At 37.0% G+C, this 17,945-nt stretch overlaps 2 protein-coding genes across 5 annotated transcripts in view; one reads left to right on the top strand and one right to left on the bottom strand.

Moving 5' to 3' along the window:
• The window catches only part of si:ch211-114c17.1 (pre-mRNA-processing factor 39), a 49,686-nt gene extending 43,431 nt beyond the window's left edge, over positions 1–6,255 (bottom strand). Inside the window, exons 1-3 of one of the 3 annotated variants that reach the window (XM_028804272.2) lie at positions 6,186–6,255; positions 3,275–3,540; positions 150–275 (exon numbers count right to left, since the gene is read on the bottom strand). In XM_028804272.2, coding sequence (XP_028660105.1) covers positions 150–275; positions 3,275–3,451 — 303 coding nt within the window. In that variant the 5' untranslated portion in view covers positions 3,452–3,540; positions 6,186–6,255. Of the gene's footprint in view, positions 1–149; positions 276–382; positions 453–3,274; positions 3,541–5,771; positions 5,887–6,185 lie in introns of those variants that run through there. The other 2 variants (XM_028804289.2, XM_028804280.2) reach the window with 2 other exon arrangements.
• Positions 5,866–17,519, top strand: znhit2 (zinc finger, HIT-type containing 2). 2 transcript variants are annotated; one of them, XM_028804311.2, is made up of 2 exons: positions 5,866–5,978; positions 14,721–17,519. In XM_028804311.2, the coding sequence occupies exon 2, from the start codon at positions 14,792–14,794 to the stop codon at positions 16,184–16,186; it is 1,395 nt and encodes a 464-aa protein (XP_028660144.1). In that variant the 5' UTR covers positions 5,866–5,978; positions 14,721–14,791; the 3' UTR covers positions 16,187–17,519. The 2 variants fall into 2 exon arrangements, with proteins under 2 accessions (XP_028660144.1, XP_028660136.1); XM_028804303.2 differs by lacking the exon at positions 5,866–5,978 and adding an exon at positions 9,844–9,967.
• The last annotated feature ends 426 nt before the right edge of the window (positions 17,520–17,945 follow it).

Genomic DNA, 17,945 nt, shown 5'->3' with positions numbered 1-17,945 from the left:
AAATAAAACAAATCTATAAATACAAAAGAGCACAGCTGGTAAGCAGATATAGTTTTAAGAAGCACATGTAAAAATATGCAGGCATTCACCATCTTTTGCAGATTAATAAAAAGATATTGAATCTTCTAACCCAAAATCATACTCCTTACCTCTTCAGCTTTAGAACAAAAGCCAGATCTCCTTTCCAGGTCAACATACTTCTTCCAGTAGCCATAACAGTATGGATAGCGAATGAAAAATGCATTGAAAGCTTTTCGAGCAGAAGGCATGTGACCCTGAAAGCAAAAATGAAAACAAAATTAACAAGATGTGACTTATTCATTAATTATAGTACAGTTTCTGCATCAAACAACTCTGCCCAAGTACAATATGTTACCCTTACCGTTGTTACATGAATTGTTGATGAAGACTACTTATATTGGAAATTGGGGGATGAATTGCTTTAAAGTAACCTGTGAAAAGAAATACCCCATCTGATTGAGATTTTAAAAAGAAAGCTTAAAAATTATGACAAAGCAGTATTATTACTGAGCAAGAAATTTCACTACAGAATAGCTCAAGTTTGGAAAAAGGTATAAAAGCATTTCAAAGGGCACTGAACATCCCTCATGTGCAGTGCAGTGCAGTGTAGTATACTGGTGAGAACTGGAAGGGAAAGAAGAAATAAACAGCTCTAAACATAGTTGCTGAATAACAGAGACATGTCTTTAGGGGACAGGATATATTGTTACTTTGAATAAATTCCAAAAGTATTAGGCTTCAAATTAAAATTATATTAATAGGTGACTTTTATTAATAGATGTCTTTTTATAGGGAAGAGTGCACAGAAGCAGTTTGTGCAAAATGTGATGTAGAGCAGTGTTCTCAGCCTTTACGGTCCAGCATGAAATAACAGAGTTTCAAAGAGCAGGGGGTGGTGGGGGTGCCCTCCTTTGTGATTAGAACATGGGGAAACATGTCACGCAGTGCTGTCAACCCACTCGTGAGCCAATGATGGCAACCCGGCTTCTACTGCTAGCAACTCACTGTGGTTGAGAAACACTGAAGAATATTACACATACACTGATCAGCCACAACATTAAAACCACTGACAGGTGAAGTGAACAACACTGTTATCTTGTTACAATTGTACCTGTCAAGATGTGCGATACATTAGGCAGCAAGTGAACAGTTACTTCTTGAAGGCACGGTGTTGGAAGCAAGAAAAATGGACAAGCAATATACAATATTAGGCAGGTGGTCTTATTGTTGAGGCTGATTGGTGTACACTATATAATAAATGGCTAATGAAACAAAAGTTGAATTATTTGGAGAGAATTTTAAGTGAAATGCATGGCGAACATGAAAGATTGCACAATAGATTGTGTAAACTTTTGTGGCAGTAGAATAAAATTGTGAAGATGCTTTTTCAGGTTATAATGTTGTCTGTTAAGATTAATGGAAATATGAGTGGGGCAAGTTACAAAAAAATACTTCCTACAGAAATGGTGGAAGAATTTAGGCCCATCATCCAAGCACACTAACCAGTGCAACACTGCAGTGGATTAAATTAAGACAACAGATGTCACTGAGGGGCTTAATCAGAATCTGGAACTTCATTCCACTGGCAATCAGTGAAGACCTGAAAATTGCTGTCCGTCAATGTTTGCCAACTAACTTAACAGAGCTTGAGTAATTTTGGAAGAAGGAATAGAGAAAGGTTTTCCACAAAGATGACTGTGATAGTTGGCAAAGTATCACCTGGGTGACAAACACTTTTTTTATTACTGTTAATATGTTAAAACAAAGTTACTTTAGATTTCTTTAACCAATATCATCATACAGTATATTTAGAAAGTATTCAGATGCCTTCACTTATTTCAGCTGTTTATTTTGAAGAAATTTGCAAAACTTTCTGAAAATCCTGTTTTCACTTTGTCATTCTGGGATATCAAGTGTTGCTGAATAAAGGATATTGACACAGGGCTACAACATAGCAAAATGTGAAAAAAAGTGAAGAGGTCTGAATACTTTCTGAATCCACCGTATTTCATTAACCAAAGCACTGTAAAGACCTTATATAAAAGTAGTTGAAAACAACATCCCAAAAAATGAATTAATAATACTGCCACTCAGATGCAGTGATTTAATTTCTATGAAATTCAGCATGGCCAGATATTTAAGAAATACCTCAATATTTTCAATTAAAGTTATGACTACCGCTAGACATCTATGCATGGAGCTGCTCCTAAAAAAACAATGGGCAGATTGGATCATGGCGATTTCAAAATACAAGTATTCCTGGGACAGAAACCCAAGTATGACCAAATGACATGTTTATAAGTAGATTATTAGGCAAGTATGATAAAAACCAAATTGTTGGACTCAGTGAGGCCAGATGGGCCACATGATACACAGTAGCACACGCTGGCAATGATCACTAATGAAAGACTTCATTGTGAAAGATCTGTAGAGGCCACAGGAAATGCAAGGATGGTAGTACAAATCATTTCAGCCCTTGCATTAGTTAAATGGCCATCTTACATGAATTCCCTGGGAACTTTACAGACCATGGGTAGACAATATATACAAATGGGCCAACTTTAATGGAGCTCATTAAAAGAACTGCCACTGACCACATTCAGTATCCAAAACATTTAGAGCCAGGTCAGGTATAATCAAACTGAGTTACATCAGGTTAGCTAGCATGGTCCTTCGATCGATCGATCGATATATATATTATATATAAAAAAAAGTGTCCCATTTCTCCCTTTGAGCCGACCAAGAGAGTTGCAAATGAAGATGATGAGGCAGCTTAAATGCACAAGGTTATATCAAACAAACCCTCTAACCCATCATACCTCTTTCCTTTGCAAAAGAGAAATCAAACATACGTGAGTGCCATCTCCTGGAAATAACCTATGTAACATCTGCACCCTTTGACCCAGGAGTCATTTTATTAAGCCACATCCAGTTAGCTCCACACATTCTGCACACCATTGTCTCAATAGAAGAGCAGCTACACAATACTTGTTGGACGCAACACAATGTAAAGTCACCTACAACTTCACAAATTTATTGCCAATGAATGTTCCTTTGTTCTGGTTTTGAAGTAATCTGTTACACATAACACATGTTTTGAGATCTTGTTTTAGTGCAAAATGGACCACTATTTCTAGGCACAACCATTTTTTTTGTCGCACACTATTTAGCTTTGAAGTGGCTTTGGCATTACATGCAACATAAAATGCAGCATTTACACAGCCTAAAAAAATTTGACATTAAAAAGGCTCACCTCATGTTCTATGAACTGCAATAAGTCTATCCAGGCATTGAAATCTAGTGGATTTTCCTGAGTTGCTTTCCAGAACTTCTCAAATTCTGGTGGACTGTCCTGGTCAGTGTCATCCAGCTCTCCATAGTCAGCCATCATATTTGCGTACAGATGAGCCTTTTCCTTAACTAATGTCATGGAAGTACTCCCTTCATGAATAGTATTCTCTATGGTAGGGGCACGGTCTTTGCTTGAAGACTTGCTCACCAAGACATCAGGATTTGTTTCTGTCACAAATATATGAAAGCAAATTTTAAAAAATAAAATGTCTCTCTTTTTCTGGAAAAAAAAAGATTTTTAAAGCACTGCTCAAAAATATTACTTATTACTTCTACAATATTTACAAACCTGTTTGGTAGTTAATGAGATCTCCCTACTTGTCAATATGTCAGTTTAATTATCATGTTGCCCAACAAAAAGTAACAAGCTACTGAATATGATATAGTTTGTCTATTTAAATCATACTGTTTCTGTTGTGCCATACTGAGAGCATTCAACTGCTTAGTTCACATCAGAATGAGATGTCCAAAAAATCCAAAACACCAATACGAGTTTCCTCCAAAGGATAAGCACATGATAAAGTTTTATACGACAAAATACTGTTATGTCAAAACGTATATCCACCTTCATCATATCATATCATTTTATGTATCACGACATAACTAAGAATAATATAGCCTTATGTAAATCTAACTTTAGATGAGAAATAACACACAACAGAGTTTATTGACAATCAGAAAATAAAATGATTAATAGCATTACATCACTATTACAATGTGCCTAAACAAAACTTGCCAGTTGCAGCTTTGACTATGTAAAGCTGAATTCCATCAGCTTTGATATATTTTTTCAAATTCTACCTGGCAGGCCACTCACTGTTTTGTAGTGAACGCTGTTTAAAATTTTACTAGGCACAGTGATCATGTGGCCAATACCGATAAAAATGTCATAATTGAAAGAGGTTACTAAAATAGCATATTCAATAACAAACAAAAAAATGAGTTACAGTCTACAATGATTAACCAAAATAAACAAGATTGGACATAAGCAAGTAAAAATTTAGAGCTCAGTTGAGTACTGTCTGCTGATGTACTATGGAATTGTGTATTTCTGGCTTGTAGGTTATGTGACCTGAAATTGCATAATAAAACAATCACCACAATGAGAATAGGTCCATTTGACAAAACCAATTAACTAAACAAATAACATCTACCAACAGCATTTAGATATGAATATTAACACAATTTTACACAGATATTAGTACACCCATGCGTAACTTGAAAAACAATAACAAATGCTATACAATCTATTCAATATAAACTCAATCTGCATTCACTCATCATCAAAAGAGTTTAAACCAGTTCAGGGTCTCAGGAGCAACAGCCTGAACCTAGTCTATTTCAGGGTGTACTCAAACACACACGCGCACCTATGAGCCAATAAAAATTGAGATATGCAAAGAAAATTAGTGTAGTCAAAAAAATTTAATTATAGTATGAACCAAGCAAGGTAACCGTCAAACTATCCATTGAAACATGCTTCAATCAAAGAACCAAATCAACCCTCGAAAAAGTCAAAACAAAAAATGTCAAGGGAAATCTACCTTAAAAATCAAGGTAACAAAACATTCTCAAACTTGCTTAGTCCACTTTGGGGCTGTAAGTAAACGAGAATTGCAAATTCAACAAATGTGTAAGTTGGAGCAAGCGATTGGGCAAGAAAATGAATCGGTTGCTTACTTACATTAAAAATTTGTTGCATGATAAACAATGACACTAGATTGTAAATTTACTTTTAATATGTCCGCGTGCACTTGTGGGCGTTGTTGCAGCATTTAGCTCAGACAGGCTTTAACTTCGACAAAAATTGCGTTTAGAAATAAAATGTAACCCCTAAATATATTCTTGCTTGGAATCATTTCCCTCCGCAAAGAGACTTGGGTTACATGTGAACTGACCACAAATCGTTAGGTATTCATTAAGTCCCTGATCCAATACAGCACTGATACACCAAGTAACCAGAGAAACTAGTTTAACCTGAGCGCACACAGAAGAAAATCCGTGCCTTTTTGCTACTGTGTCGTTAAGTGCTTCATGACACTCTCATAGTACACCACACTGAAATAAAAAAAAATGACTTGTCAGTAACCCTAAAGGATACATTACGCCATTTAAAACTATTTTTTAAAACACCACTCAGACTCAGGCTGGAATGTACTGCATGAATATATCCGGTTCCATTAATAACCCGGCTCGAAATCAAAACATTGGAATTTACCACCTATAATGAACAAGCTCATCGACGATCGGGACACCTCAACTATCTCACATTTTAAAACACAAGGCTTTGATCATGAACCTCTTAAACAAACGCTAGACAACAAAAGGTAAAAAAAAAATTTAATACATGCCTCCAAGTCGCTAACTCCCCCCTATCAGATTCTTACGAATGTACTGACCCCGTGTAATCTCGGATCTGTTCGGACTGTTGCTCGAGTTTGTGTTTCTTTCCAAAGCCTCGGCAGCCGCCGCCATCTTCAAAACCAGCGCCGGAAATACGTCATTGGGGAGAGACGGTAGCAAAAGACTGACTTTCAATACGTTTGAGGAAATGATATCAACAACATCGAAATAAAATGACCATGCGGGAATTAATGTTTTCTGCTGTAAGTAATAAAAATAATTTGTCTCCACACATTTTAAATAGTAGCAACATTGTTGTAATGCATGAACATTAAGTTATGTTCCAGTGTATAAATTACTACCCAATGTCATAGATTCCCATGGTTTGTTAAATTTTGGATACTTTACATATTCCCGTGAATTTTCCATCATCCTTAGAACTATTTATTATAAAGTAGTAAAACTTTTACCATTTTTTATTTAATTCTGAACCTTGCTAGACCTTCACAGACTTGTTGACAGAAACCTTAAATTAGACAACGGCTATGAGAAAGAAATCTCTGAATTCAGATCATCACTGCCTTGTAGGCTACACCTTTCAAAGGCAAAGGCTAGGCGTGAGCATGCCAAACACCAGCCCAGACCACCATAGGTTTTGCAATTTTGGCACAGAAGGTGATCCAATTTACGCTAGTGACTGAAAATGAGCAAAGGCGGCCATTTCATGGATGGAAATCTATAAAGAAGCGAGTCCTTAACAGCAGGATGAAGACACGTTTTAAGAGCAGGAACACTGAAGCTTGGGAGTCTTTTGGCAAGAAGTTAAGAACTCGTGGAAGTGACAGATAGAAGAAAAATTGCATATTATAGTGCCTTCAGAAAGTATTCAGACCCCTTCTGTTTTTTTCACATTTTGCTCTGTTGCAGCTTTAAGCTATAATTGTTTAAATTCATTTTTTTCCCTCAGCAAACAGTGAATATCAAAAAGTAACAAGGCAAAAGCAGTGTTTTAGGAAATTCTGCAAATTTATTAGAAAAGAAAAAACTGAAAAATATTGCATTGGCCCAAGTATACGTACCCTTTGCTGTGACACTTGAAATTTGGCTGAGGTGCATCCCATTGTATTAGTCATCACTGAGGTGTACCTAGTTTGAAGTCCACCTGTGGTCAGTTCAATTGATCGCATATAATTTGTAAAAGCACATACCTGTCTAAAGAAGGTGTCACAGGTGACAATGTGCATCAGAATAAAAACCAAGCCATGTGATCAGAGGAACTTCCTGCAGAGTATAGAGACAGGATTGTGTCACTGCACAGTTCTTGGGATGGCTACACACATTTTTATAGCATTGAAGGTTTTCAAGAGCACAGTGGCCTCCATAATTCTTAAATGGAATAAATTAACAACCACAACTCTTTTAGAGTTGGCTGCCCGACCAAAATCAATAATCTGGGGAGAAGGGCCATGATATGAAAGGTGAACAACAACCCAATGGTCACTCTGGCAGAATTCTAGAGAATCTATGTGGAGATGGGAGAAACTTCCAGAAGGACAATCACTATTGCAACACTCCACTAATCTTGGCTTTATGGCAGAGTAGCCAAATAACACATGAAGCTCCATTTGTAGTTAGCAAAAAGCGCATCTAAAGGACTCTCAGACTATGAGAAACAAGATTCTCTGGTCTAATAAAACCAAAATTGAACTGTTTGGTCTCATGCATGAGGATCACATCTCGAAGAAGCAAGGCACTGTGCATTACCTGGATAATACCATTCCAATGGTGACTAGTGGTTGTGGCAGCATCATGTGGTGGGGTTGTTTTTTAGTGACAGGGACTTGGAGACTAGTCCGGGTTGAGGGATAGCTGAAGGGAGTAAAGTACTATACAGAGATATCTTTAATTGAAAACCTGTTCCAGAGCACTCTAGACCTAAGATTTTGCTGAAGTTTCACCTCCCAACAGGACAGTGACCCTAAGCACAAAGCAAAGACAACACAGGAGTGGCTTAGTGATAACTCTAGGAATGTCATTGAATTGTCCAGCTAGAGCTTGGACTTGAACTCAATCAAACATCTCTGGAAAGACATGAAAACGGCTAACCACTGATGGTCTCCATCCAACCTGGTAGAGCGTGAGAGGATCTACAGACAACTAGTGCAGAAAACACCCAAATCCAGGTGTGCAAAGCTTGTCTCATCATACTCAAAAAGATTCCAGGCTGTAATCTCTGCTAAAGGTGCTTCAACTAAGAACTGAGTAAACAGTCTCAATACTTCTGTCAATACAATCTTCAAGTTTTTTATTGTTAATAAATTTGCCAAAATGTCCAAAATCTTATTTTCACTTTATCATTCTGAGTTAGGGTAGCGCTGCTACCTCGCAGAAAGGAAACCAAGATTTGCATCCTAGGTCCTCTCTGCATGGAGTTTGCATGTTCTTCCTGTGTCTGCATGAGTTTTCTCCAAGTGCTCTGGTTTCATCTCACTGTCTAAAGACATGCAGGTTAGGTGAACTGGCAATACTAAGTTGGCCCTAGTGTGTGCGTGTGTTTTCCCTGTGATGGAATGGCACCCTTCCCAGGGTTTGTTTCTGTCTTGTGTCCTATACTAACTGGGATAGGCTCCAGCAATCTGCAGCAATTGGGCTAGAAAATTATATATGATATTCTGGGTTACTGTTGCTTACTGTGGGAAACAATTTAAATGATTTTATTTTAAGACTGAAACATAACAAACTGTGTAAAAAGTAACTAAATAGAAAGTTAGCAAAGCAAAAAAGTTAGGAATTGGATATAAATTGTTCTGCCACAGCTATGAAATAGAGTAGGAATATTTCTGCATCATGAACTGAAGGAGGAAATTGTAGAAGTCAACAGAAGGCCTGATTGAGTTATAAAAATCAAAGCTTTATGGAATAAAGTACCCTGTTTATGACCATTCTTATGAACTTCAAGAGTGTTCTAGTAAAAGGGAAAAGGAAAGGTTTTAGGAAAAGTTAAAAGTTTTGTAATTTACACACTGAATACAGTCTGTTTAAAAAAAATGGAACACTGATGTATTGTAAAGAAAGGTGTTGTCACATACATTTATAGTTACACTTGTACAAGTAAATTATGTTGTCATGCTATGCAACTAACCAGCTCAGGCTACAATTGTACTAAAATATTTTAAATTACTCAGATGAAAAATCATTTCCAACTGTCATGTGCATTATTGTACGCCATCTGCAAAAGAAGGACATGTTCTTGTTACATTTAAAAGCCAAAAACCTTTAGAAAAATCAGACACTTACCTATGTACTCCATTTAACACTGAAACTCTGTATGTACCTCAGTGCTTTAGGAGTTGTCAATACAAATGGTACAGTAATTATTACACTGAAGTATACTCAAAAAGATTTGATTCTAATTTTTTGGGGCTAAGACAACAACTTCACAGATCTCTCCAAGTTATTACCAGCCCTAGATTTGCTTTTGTGCTTAGCTGAAAATCTAATCTGCTTAATAAAGTTAGAAAAATGAACAGGAGTATAGTCTGGGGTGTGATAAGAATACTACCATCAGACAGCCATCAATCCCATACCACTCTAACCCCAAACTAATTATATGAGCTTCGAGATGAGTGAACAGAGCGATGAGAGGTGGCTATTGCAAGGTTCAGTGTGTTGCTCACTGCTGTCATCGACCATTTTGGGATGGGGAAAATGTGTAAAGTATGAAATCCTATTTCCACAGGAAGGTAATTCATATGAAAAAATGCCTGTTATTTTTAAGAATGTTATATTTTTATCCCCCGTAATTCCCCAAAATGAAACTCTATTCATCCCATTTTTTCACCCTATGGCCCTGACTTCCCACCAAAGTTAGGGGGATTCCTCCTGATCTGGTAAACCTGGTCAGATAGCTCTCCCATAACCTTACTCTTAACCATAATGTAGCAGGCGGAGCTCTGGAGGTCTGCACCTAGACTCCGTTGGCGTCCATTGCAGTCAACTCCCACTTATTTGGAGCTCCAGGACCCTTTCTATAGAATGGAGGCTCCGGGTTGCAGAGATACATCTTTGAAAGAAGTGGGTGCTACTGTATAATGAACGGCTAAACTGAAATTACACTTACTGCTCTTCTCGTCCGGCAGATGGCACCAATAAATTACAGTGTGAAGTTCGTCGGTGACAAGTCTTGCGACAAATCGACTTACGGCTCTGTTACTTTCTCAAAGCGATTTGGAAGCGAAACCTTTACAACACGGTATGAATTGCTCATGTCTGAAGCTTTTTAAGCCTTGCGTTAAAGTGTAATGCTAGTTTCTATACTTTCTATCTTATTGCGTAATTAGTCATTTACTGTTTAGAGCCACTGCATTTATTTTAATTAGTTTATCAATTATGCAGTGCAGTCCAGTATTAGGGGTTAATATGCTAGATTTATTTACGTTGTAGCTGTATTTAATCAATGAGAAAACCAGGAGGACAGTATTATGGGAGTGCTCAGGTGAGACGCTGATAATTGTGTTATTAACTTGGCAGAATTCTGTTACTAAAAGGGATATTTTTTCTTTGTCATTTTGTGAACCATTTTCGCGCGAAGTGTTCAAGACACTGTCAAAAACGGCTCAGTTTTAATTAAAGTATAGGACATTAGAAGTTATATAAAATTTATGTTCGCTAAAATACCTTTGTGTAATGTCATCTTATAGAGCCACTTTGAATAAAAATGCGTTCGTTCATTTCCTGAAATGGCTTAATGCAGTCTGAGGATTGGTGGGACGGGAGAACTTCGAGCACAATACAGAACTCTTTGCTGGCCCATTCTTGCAGATAACGCCTGATTATAGTCACCAGTTAATATAAAATGAATGGCTTTGGTATGTGGAAAGATAATCCACACTCGCATGGAGAGATCAGGCGTAGACTGGAGCTCTGCATCGCAAGTAGACACTTAACCGTTCTTCTACCCAACTACGGTATAATGAGATGCTTAAATTTGTTAAATTCCATAGAGTTAATCAGCTAATGGCTCAATCCACGTGAAGCCCACACAGACCTTCCGACTAAACATCTTCGATTTGTTTCATAGTTGCTGAAAACAATGTCATTTTTTCCAGTAGGTTGTGGGCAAAATTTAAGGCCTGTGTCTTCATTAGTTTCTGAACTATGGAGGTTTTTAATGGGGAGCGTGGCCCTAACTTGATTAAATAACAAATGCTACTAAAAAAATTATGTTTCATAAGTCATACATTTTGAACCGTTAATGATCGATGCATTACGTTTTCATTAGATGTCAGGGATTTCAGAGATTTGTATTAGATGTTTTTAACCTTTAAAATAGTTGGTCCACTGTTGCACTAAACCATATCAGATGTTTCAAATTTTGATGGGTATTACTCATATCAAAGCAGTTCTTTAGCAACTAGTTGCTGATCTGAAAGAAATCAAACTTTCTGATTTTTGGGGCATTAAAAATTGAAAAAATAATTTCATGCAAATATTTTAAACAAGTTTATAAAGCTAAGGCAAAAACATAGACTTTCAAGGAGGATTTAAAATTTACCAAAATTGGTGCTGACCTAATATAAAATGGTAGACTATTCCAAAGCTTTGGGGCAGGTACTGCAAAAGCACAGTCCGGTCAAAGCTTAAGTCTAGATCTCCGCAAAACCAAAAAACTTCTGGTCAGAGGACCGTAGCGATCATGACGGAGAGTAAGGGTGCAATAATTCAGTAAGGTAGAAGGGGGCTAAAGCATTCGGGAACTTTAAAACAGTAAAATTTTAAACTCAATCCTGAAACAAACAGAAACCCAGTGAAGAGAAGGTAAGACTGGTGATTCTGTTAGGGGCAGAGAATGAGGAGAAATTTCCCAGGCTGACTGAAAAGTACCTGTGAGGTATGACTTGAACCATTTCAAAACAGTTCCTTGTATACCCACATACTACTCAAGATGGGCAATAGGGCTATCATGATCAACTGTATCAAACTCTGCAGTTAGAGCTAAAAGCAACAAGACAGCAGTATCCCCAGAGTCACTTATTAATAAGTGATCATTTAAAACTCTTTAAAAGTGGTGAGTCTGTGCAACTTGGAGATGGATCTTAAGTTCAAAAAGTCTAAAATTTAGATTTTTTTTTACTTAAAGGCTGTTTCACAGCCTGTTTACAAAAGTCTGGGACTGAACCAGCCTCAAGTCAACTATTTATTATGTCCAAAATGCTGTTTCCAACCACTGCAAATCACCTTTAAGAAGGCAAGTGGGAACAATATCTAGTGAACAAGTTGTGGGTTTAAGGTGACTAATTACTTCTGGCAAAAAAGGGGGGAGATACAGGCTCAAACTGATAAAAAAAAAAAAAAAAAAAAAAACAGCTGTACATGTAGGAGGGACAGATGGGTCATCAACAGAGGGAGTGATGTGGGATCTAATGTTAGCAATTTTATGAACAAAAAATTGGAGAAAATTCTCACAGATTGTTGGTATAATGTCAGGCCATGTAGGAACACATGGGTGAAGAATAGTGTTCATATTATTACATTTAACGCTCTAGGTATATGACAGTTATCTAAAATAATATCTGGAAAATATTTTATTCTAGAAGATTTTACAGCTTTCTGATAATTAGACAAACTGTCCTTTTGAAGTATTTAAGCACACATGCCTGCCTCAGGATACAAGTGACATCATTTAACCATGGCTCAAGGTTAGGTTTTGAGCGCTTGACTTTAAAGGAGGAGTAGAGTCTAAAATGTTAGAACAAGTATCATTAAACAAAGTGACTAGACCTTCAGTGCTCATCTGAAGAGGGTGGTAGGGGACGCAAAGTATCCATAAAAGTTATGGAAAAGTTGCTAGTAGTAGTGGAGTTTATTATGTGGGAACAGCGAGTCTCACTACAAATGCTGATTGTTTGGTAAGGTAAGGAAGCCTCAATTATAACAGGAATGTGATCAAAAAAACAAGCATCACCAATTTCATTGCTAGAGGACAGATAAACCATATGATAAAACAAGTTCCATTGTATATCCATGTTCATGTGTCAGGCCTCTCACAGACTGAGCAAGATTAAAAGAATCAATGAGGTTTGAAAAGTCCTTAACCAAAGGTTTACTCAGGTGACCCACAAAGCACAAAAGACATTTTTTTCAGTAATTGTCAAATATGTAACTTTGGACTAAGTATTTTAGATGTTAAAGATATCTAATGTTAAATAACAATCCCTGAAAATTTTGTGCTCCTAGCCTAGAATTAACAGTTCAAGAGTTATGACTTATGAAGCATAGCCATTTTTTAGTAGTACACTTTTTGTTTTCGTAAATTTATGGCCACACTCCGCTTTTAAAGCCTAATGAACATTCAAGCCAAAAGTTTGCACTATAGTTATTGGGTACACTTATATTATTTTCAGCAAATATGAAGCAATTTGCTGTTTTGATTTGACACAGATTGACTCTATAATCTAGAAGAGCTGTATTTGTTTTGTAAGGGTGACTCAATAGAGCAGTGGTTAGTGCTACTGTCTCACAAAGCTAGCACATCATTTTGTGTTCAGGGATTTGCTTCTATTCCTTGTGTTCCCTTTACATTGGCAAAAAAGTGTTTTTAGAATGACTGGTTGTGTGGGAGAAACAGAATTTTGCTTCTATGAAAGTAATACTGTATATATTCAGTCAGTCAGCTTTAAAGGTAGGCTTTGATTTCATAAAGCATGGACTACACAAAATGGCATACAGAATCATCCATTATGGGACATTCATTCATCTTTCACAAAAATGCAAAAAAGATTTGTAGTTATTTAAATCTCTAAGGTAATCACATTTTTCACACTCTTTTATTAAAGGACGTGAACCAGTGTGCCTTTGTGTGTACAGTACCAACTTTATAGTATCAGAAGCTAAACTGAAATGTTTTAATGTAAATGTTTGACCCCGGGTGACAGCATTGATGTAGTATCAGGAACAATAGAAACCTGAGGAAACCACCAAAATGTCATGTGTGAGCCCTGCCATTAACTGCCAGTGGTTGGTTCTCATCTTGCTCCCTGTGTTGCCAGGCCCCACAACAATCATTTGGACTAAGTGGGTATGAGAATGTTGTGTCCAGATTTTTTGTAGAAAGTGAGATATATTAGCAAATGTTGCTCTTCTTAGGAACCATATATTTATGATGATTTTATGGACGCCTCTGTAGAATTAGAGCTTTGGAGTGGGAGCTAAAAAAATTCGCCAAACTTTTTTACTGCTTGCAACATTATAAGATTCTTGACAGGATGCATCATAATATGGTCTGGTAACTTGACCGCCCGGTATCTCAAATTACTGCAAAGGACTTTCGGGACTGCATGTAAAACTGTTTCCTTGGATGTCCCACAACTCCCAAGATATCTGCTGTCGAATGATGGCTGAATCGATTATCATGGATGCTATTCAGCCAGCTCATGCCTTTTTCACACTCCATCCCTCTGGGAAATACTATCTGAGCATCACCATCCACACCTCTCTCCTCGGAGACAGCTTCTTCCCAAAGGAACATTAAACTGAAGATTTCCACTCCCCTCTTGAGCTTTTTCAAATTATATTACATTATACGATTATCTGTTACAGTTGGAATTATTACCATTTGTTTTCACTGCCAACAGCAATTTCTAATAAATATTTAAAATAGGCAAACTGTAATTTTGCACTTTCTATTTCTTAACTTAAATTGTACATATACAGTATGGTAACTTTTATGTTGTAAATTACATTACTGTAATATCTTGCTTGTCTTGTACTTTTGTATGGTCATGTCTTTGTACTGTTTATCTTTGTTTGATTGTATTTCACTGTTCGCCTCACACCTCCCCACTCCATCCCATGTTTGCTATTGAAAGAAGAGAGTACTGTGGCTCAAGAATTTCATAGTATTTAGAATACATATGACAAGTAATTTGAATATGCATGCAACAAGACTGGTGCTTTGGCATAAAGCTTAGAAAAAAAGGTTAACTTTTTTATATCTTTTTCTGTAGGTGAAACTCTGTGGAAAGATGTAATTGGACTATATTTCAGTCATACACTTAACTTAAATTACATTGCTAAAATGGCTGAAGATCAAGCAGATCATTTAGCAGGAGCAAGCACAACACTAGATGGAGTTCCTGGCCTTAAAGACATTCTCATTCCCAGTAGAGTACAGTCGACTGATCAAGAGTTCCTTATAACGCCTTCAAATGAGGCTGACACATCTAGTCTTTGTGGATTGTGCATCTCTAATCCTGGACATTACACCTGCCCACGTTGCAATATTCGTTTCTGTTCTTTACAGTGTTATCGTGGGGATAACCATGGAGCATGTTCTGAAGAGTTCTATAAAGAGTCTATCTTTGAGCACTTGAAATTGGAACAAGCAAGTGAGGAAGGAAAGCGACGGATGGAGGAAATCCTTTTGCGAACACATCAGATGGAAAATAGTGAAGAATTAGAACAGTTTGAAGATGGCTTGGAGACAGAAGGGTTGTCAGAGAGGCTGGCAGGGTTAGACTTGGATAATGTGTCAGAAGATGAGATTTGGGATCATCTTAGTGAAGGAGATAAGAGAAAGTTTAATGATCTTCTAAGTAATGGAAAAATAGGAATAATGGTGAAGCAGTGGGTACCATGGTGGGAAAAGCACGAGACAAGATTAGTGGAAGAAGTAGAGGTAAACATGGAAGCAGAAGACATAAAACTGATTGGTCTTTCTAAGAATGAAGCCTGTTTATCAAAGCAAAATGAAAAAAGTGAGCCTGAAATTACAGAAATGACAGCTAACTTAACAAATAGCAAGAAAACCTCTATCCCACCCATATACACTAATATCCCTCCTCTCAACGCATTGAATCGTAGCCCATCTCATCTTGTCAGGTACAACCTTGTCAATGCTTTGTATTCTTACACATTTTGTTTGCAGCTTTACAATGGGGACATATCGGAGGACTTCATAAAGCTGGAGTTCACCCAGGCTTTACTGAACATTTCACAAGCCCTGGGCTCAGCCAGGGTCTTTGGCTCTGTAGAAGAAGCCCTGCATGCAGGTGTAGATTCAGTACGGACTGGTCCTCTGTATGACAAGGATGATCCCCTGGCTGCTCTACGTGCCGTATTAGCTGTAGCCCATGTACTTGTGGGAGAAAGTCGATCCCAGGTTAGCAGGTACACGCTGGCTTCTCTGTCACAGATGCGAAAAGTCTTGGGTTATGTGCGGAAAACAGACCCACAATTATCGGAGGAGGAAAAGAAAAAATATTTCAGGACCCAGAAAAAGATAGAATTTTTGATGGCCTGGGTGTGTGATAATGAGAATTTGTTAATCACTCTTGCCCTCAAGGTGCAGTCAAAGTACAAGACCTTCATGCATGAGCAAATTGAAATTAAAGCTGGTGAACTGAAACTGGAAAAGATCCAGGGACAACGGACATTATCCAACAAAGCAGTTCTCATTGAGGAGCTCAACTGATGTGCTGGAAGTATGAGAAAAGTGGTTTTTGAGAGTACTAATTTTATTGACTTTCACAGATAATCAATATGCAGGTATCTTTGCAGTGACTAAAAATGTTGTGTTAACAAAGGAAGGTATCCAATAAAAATAACTAATTTAGATTGCCAGTTATCAATAGTGTATTTTGTTACAGGAAGAAGGAATACTGGGATTTTGTTTTTGATGGTACAGTGTGTGAATTGAATATATACATCACGTATTTTCAAACCCTCTTCATCTAATTCTGTGTCACAGAAGGCTGGAGCATGTTCTGGTAGCATGTGGGGCAAGTTGGGAAGCGGCCCTCAATGGGGAGCCAGACCATTGCAAAATTTGTTAATTTGGGATGTTATGCTAAAATTATATTGTCTTGGAAATTCTACCTAGCAGTTTATTTCTAACACAGTTAACTGGCTAATTTGTATCTAATGTGAGTTAGAATAAATTGGTTTAGACAAAATGTATATAGCAACAGTTAAAATTGAAATAGAAAGCATAACAACATAATAAGGCACTCACATTCTGTATATACAAAAATAATTTACAAATAAAATGAGCTGACATTAGAAAGCTCCCAGAAAACATTTTGAATTCTTTAAATTTATGTGGATTTCTACATTAATTACTCATAAAATTGTGCTCTGAACTTCAACAAAGCCACGGTCATAGACAAACCCCATTTACTTAAACACAAACATTTGTTTTAACATTCACATTCAGGCTGAGAAAAGTACATGAACAGCTGTAGTAACCAACAGAACCACCTTTAGCAGCAATAACCATACTTCGTGTTGGTATAGCACGAAGTATTGTGCATTTCTGTCAAACTTTGCACATTTGTCCATAGAACATTATCCAAGAAATGGTGTTAATCATTCAGGGGGTTTTGCAAACTTAATAAATTAAGCATATGGTTTCTTCTGTGGTGTCCTTACATGGCCACCATTCTTGTTCATTGCTTTTCTTAGCAGACATTTGTATGAACAGATACTTTCCTTGGCTGTTTACCTTAAAATTCTGTTTTACCTCCCTCAGCATTACACTCTGAGTTACTGCCATGATCTTTCCAGGGTGGCCATTCCAAGGAAGAGTAGCAACAAACCGTTCTGAATTTCTTACATTTGCATTTGCCTTACTGTGGATTGATTAGCACCCAGATTCCGAGAAATGCTTTTTACATTTTGTTTCAGCTTTATATATCTGGACAATTCTTCTAAGGTTCTCTGATATTCCTTTTAATCACAACATGGTTGACGATACAGATATTTTATTTTGTTGTTGGGTGAGGTGAATAAAGCCTGCATTTAAATGGTCTACAACATTTGTCTGACAAGAAGCAATATTTTTATCTATTTTGTTTGTGGGTTGTCTTTCATGTTGAAACCATTTTCAGCCATTCGCTGTTTTGCACAAAAAGCTTTTTTTTTTTTTAATACAGTTTACCTTGTTTTGGCAGTCCCTTATACTAAGAAAAATATAGGTAACTTTAAAATACAACAGAACTCCTAGAACATTACAGAACAAACAGCTATCTTGTGAATGTAAATTGGCCTTTACTGATATGCTTTAATACTCAGTTTTCTGACATATCCTACTACTACTTATTACACAGTATCATTAAAAAAAAAAAACTACTTACTGGATCTTTTGTGTAGCTGCTATGTAGCACCTTTCATTGGGGCCATGATGAGAAGTCTTTTTACTAGTCATTCGGACTTTCTTGGTGAGTAACCTCTGC

This window comes from Erpetoichthys calabaricus, chromosome 1 (genome assembly GCF_900747795.2).
Source record: "Erpetoichthys calabaricus chromosome 1, fErpCal1.3, whole genome shotgun sequence".
NCBI classification, from domain to species: Eukaryota; Metazoa; Chordata; class Cladistia; order Polypteriformes; family Polypteridae; genus Erpetoichthys; species Erpetoichthys calabaricus.
Note: the sequence above shows the minus strand (reverse complement) of the source record. Positions and strands in the feature narration are given on the sequence as shown.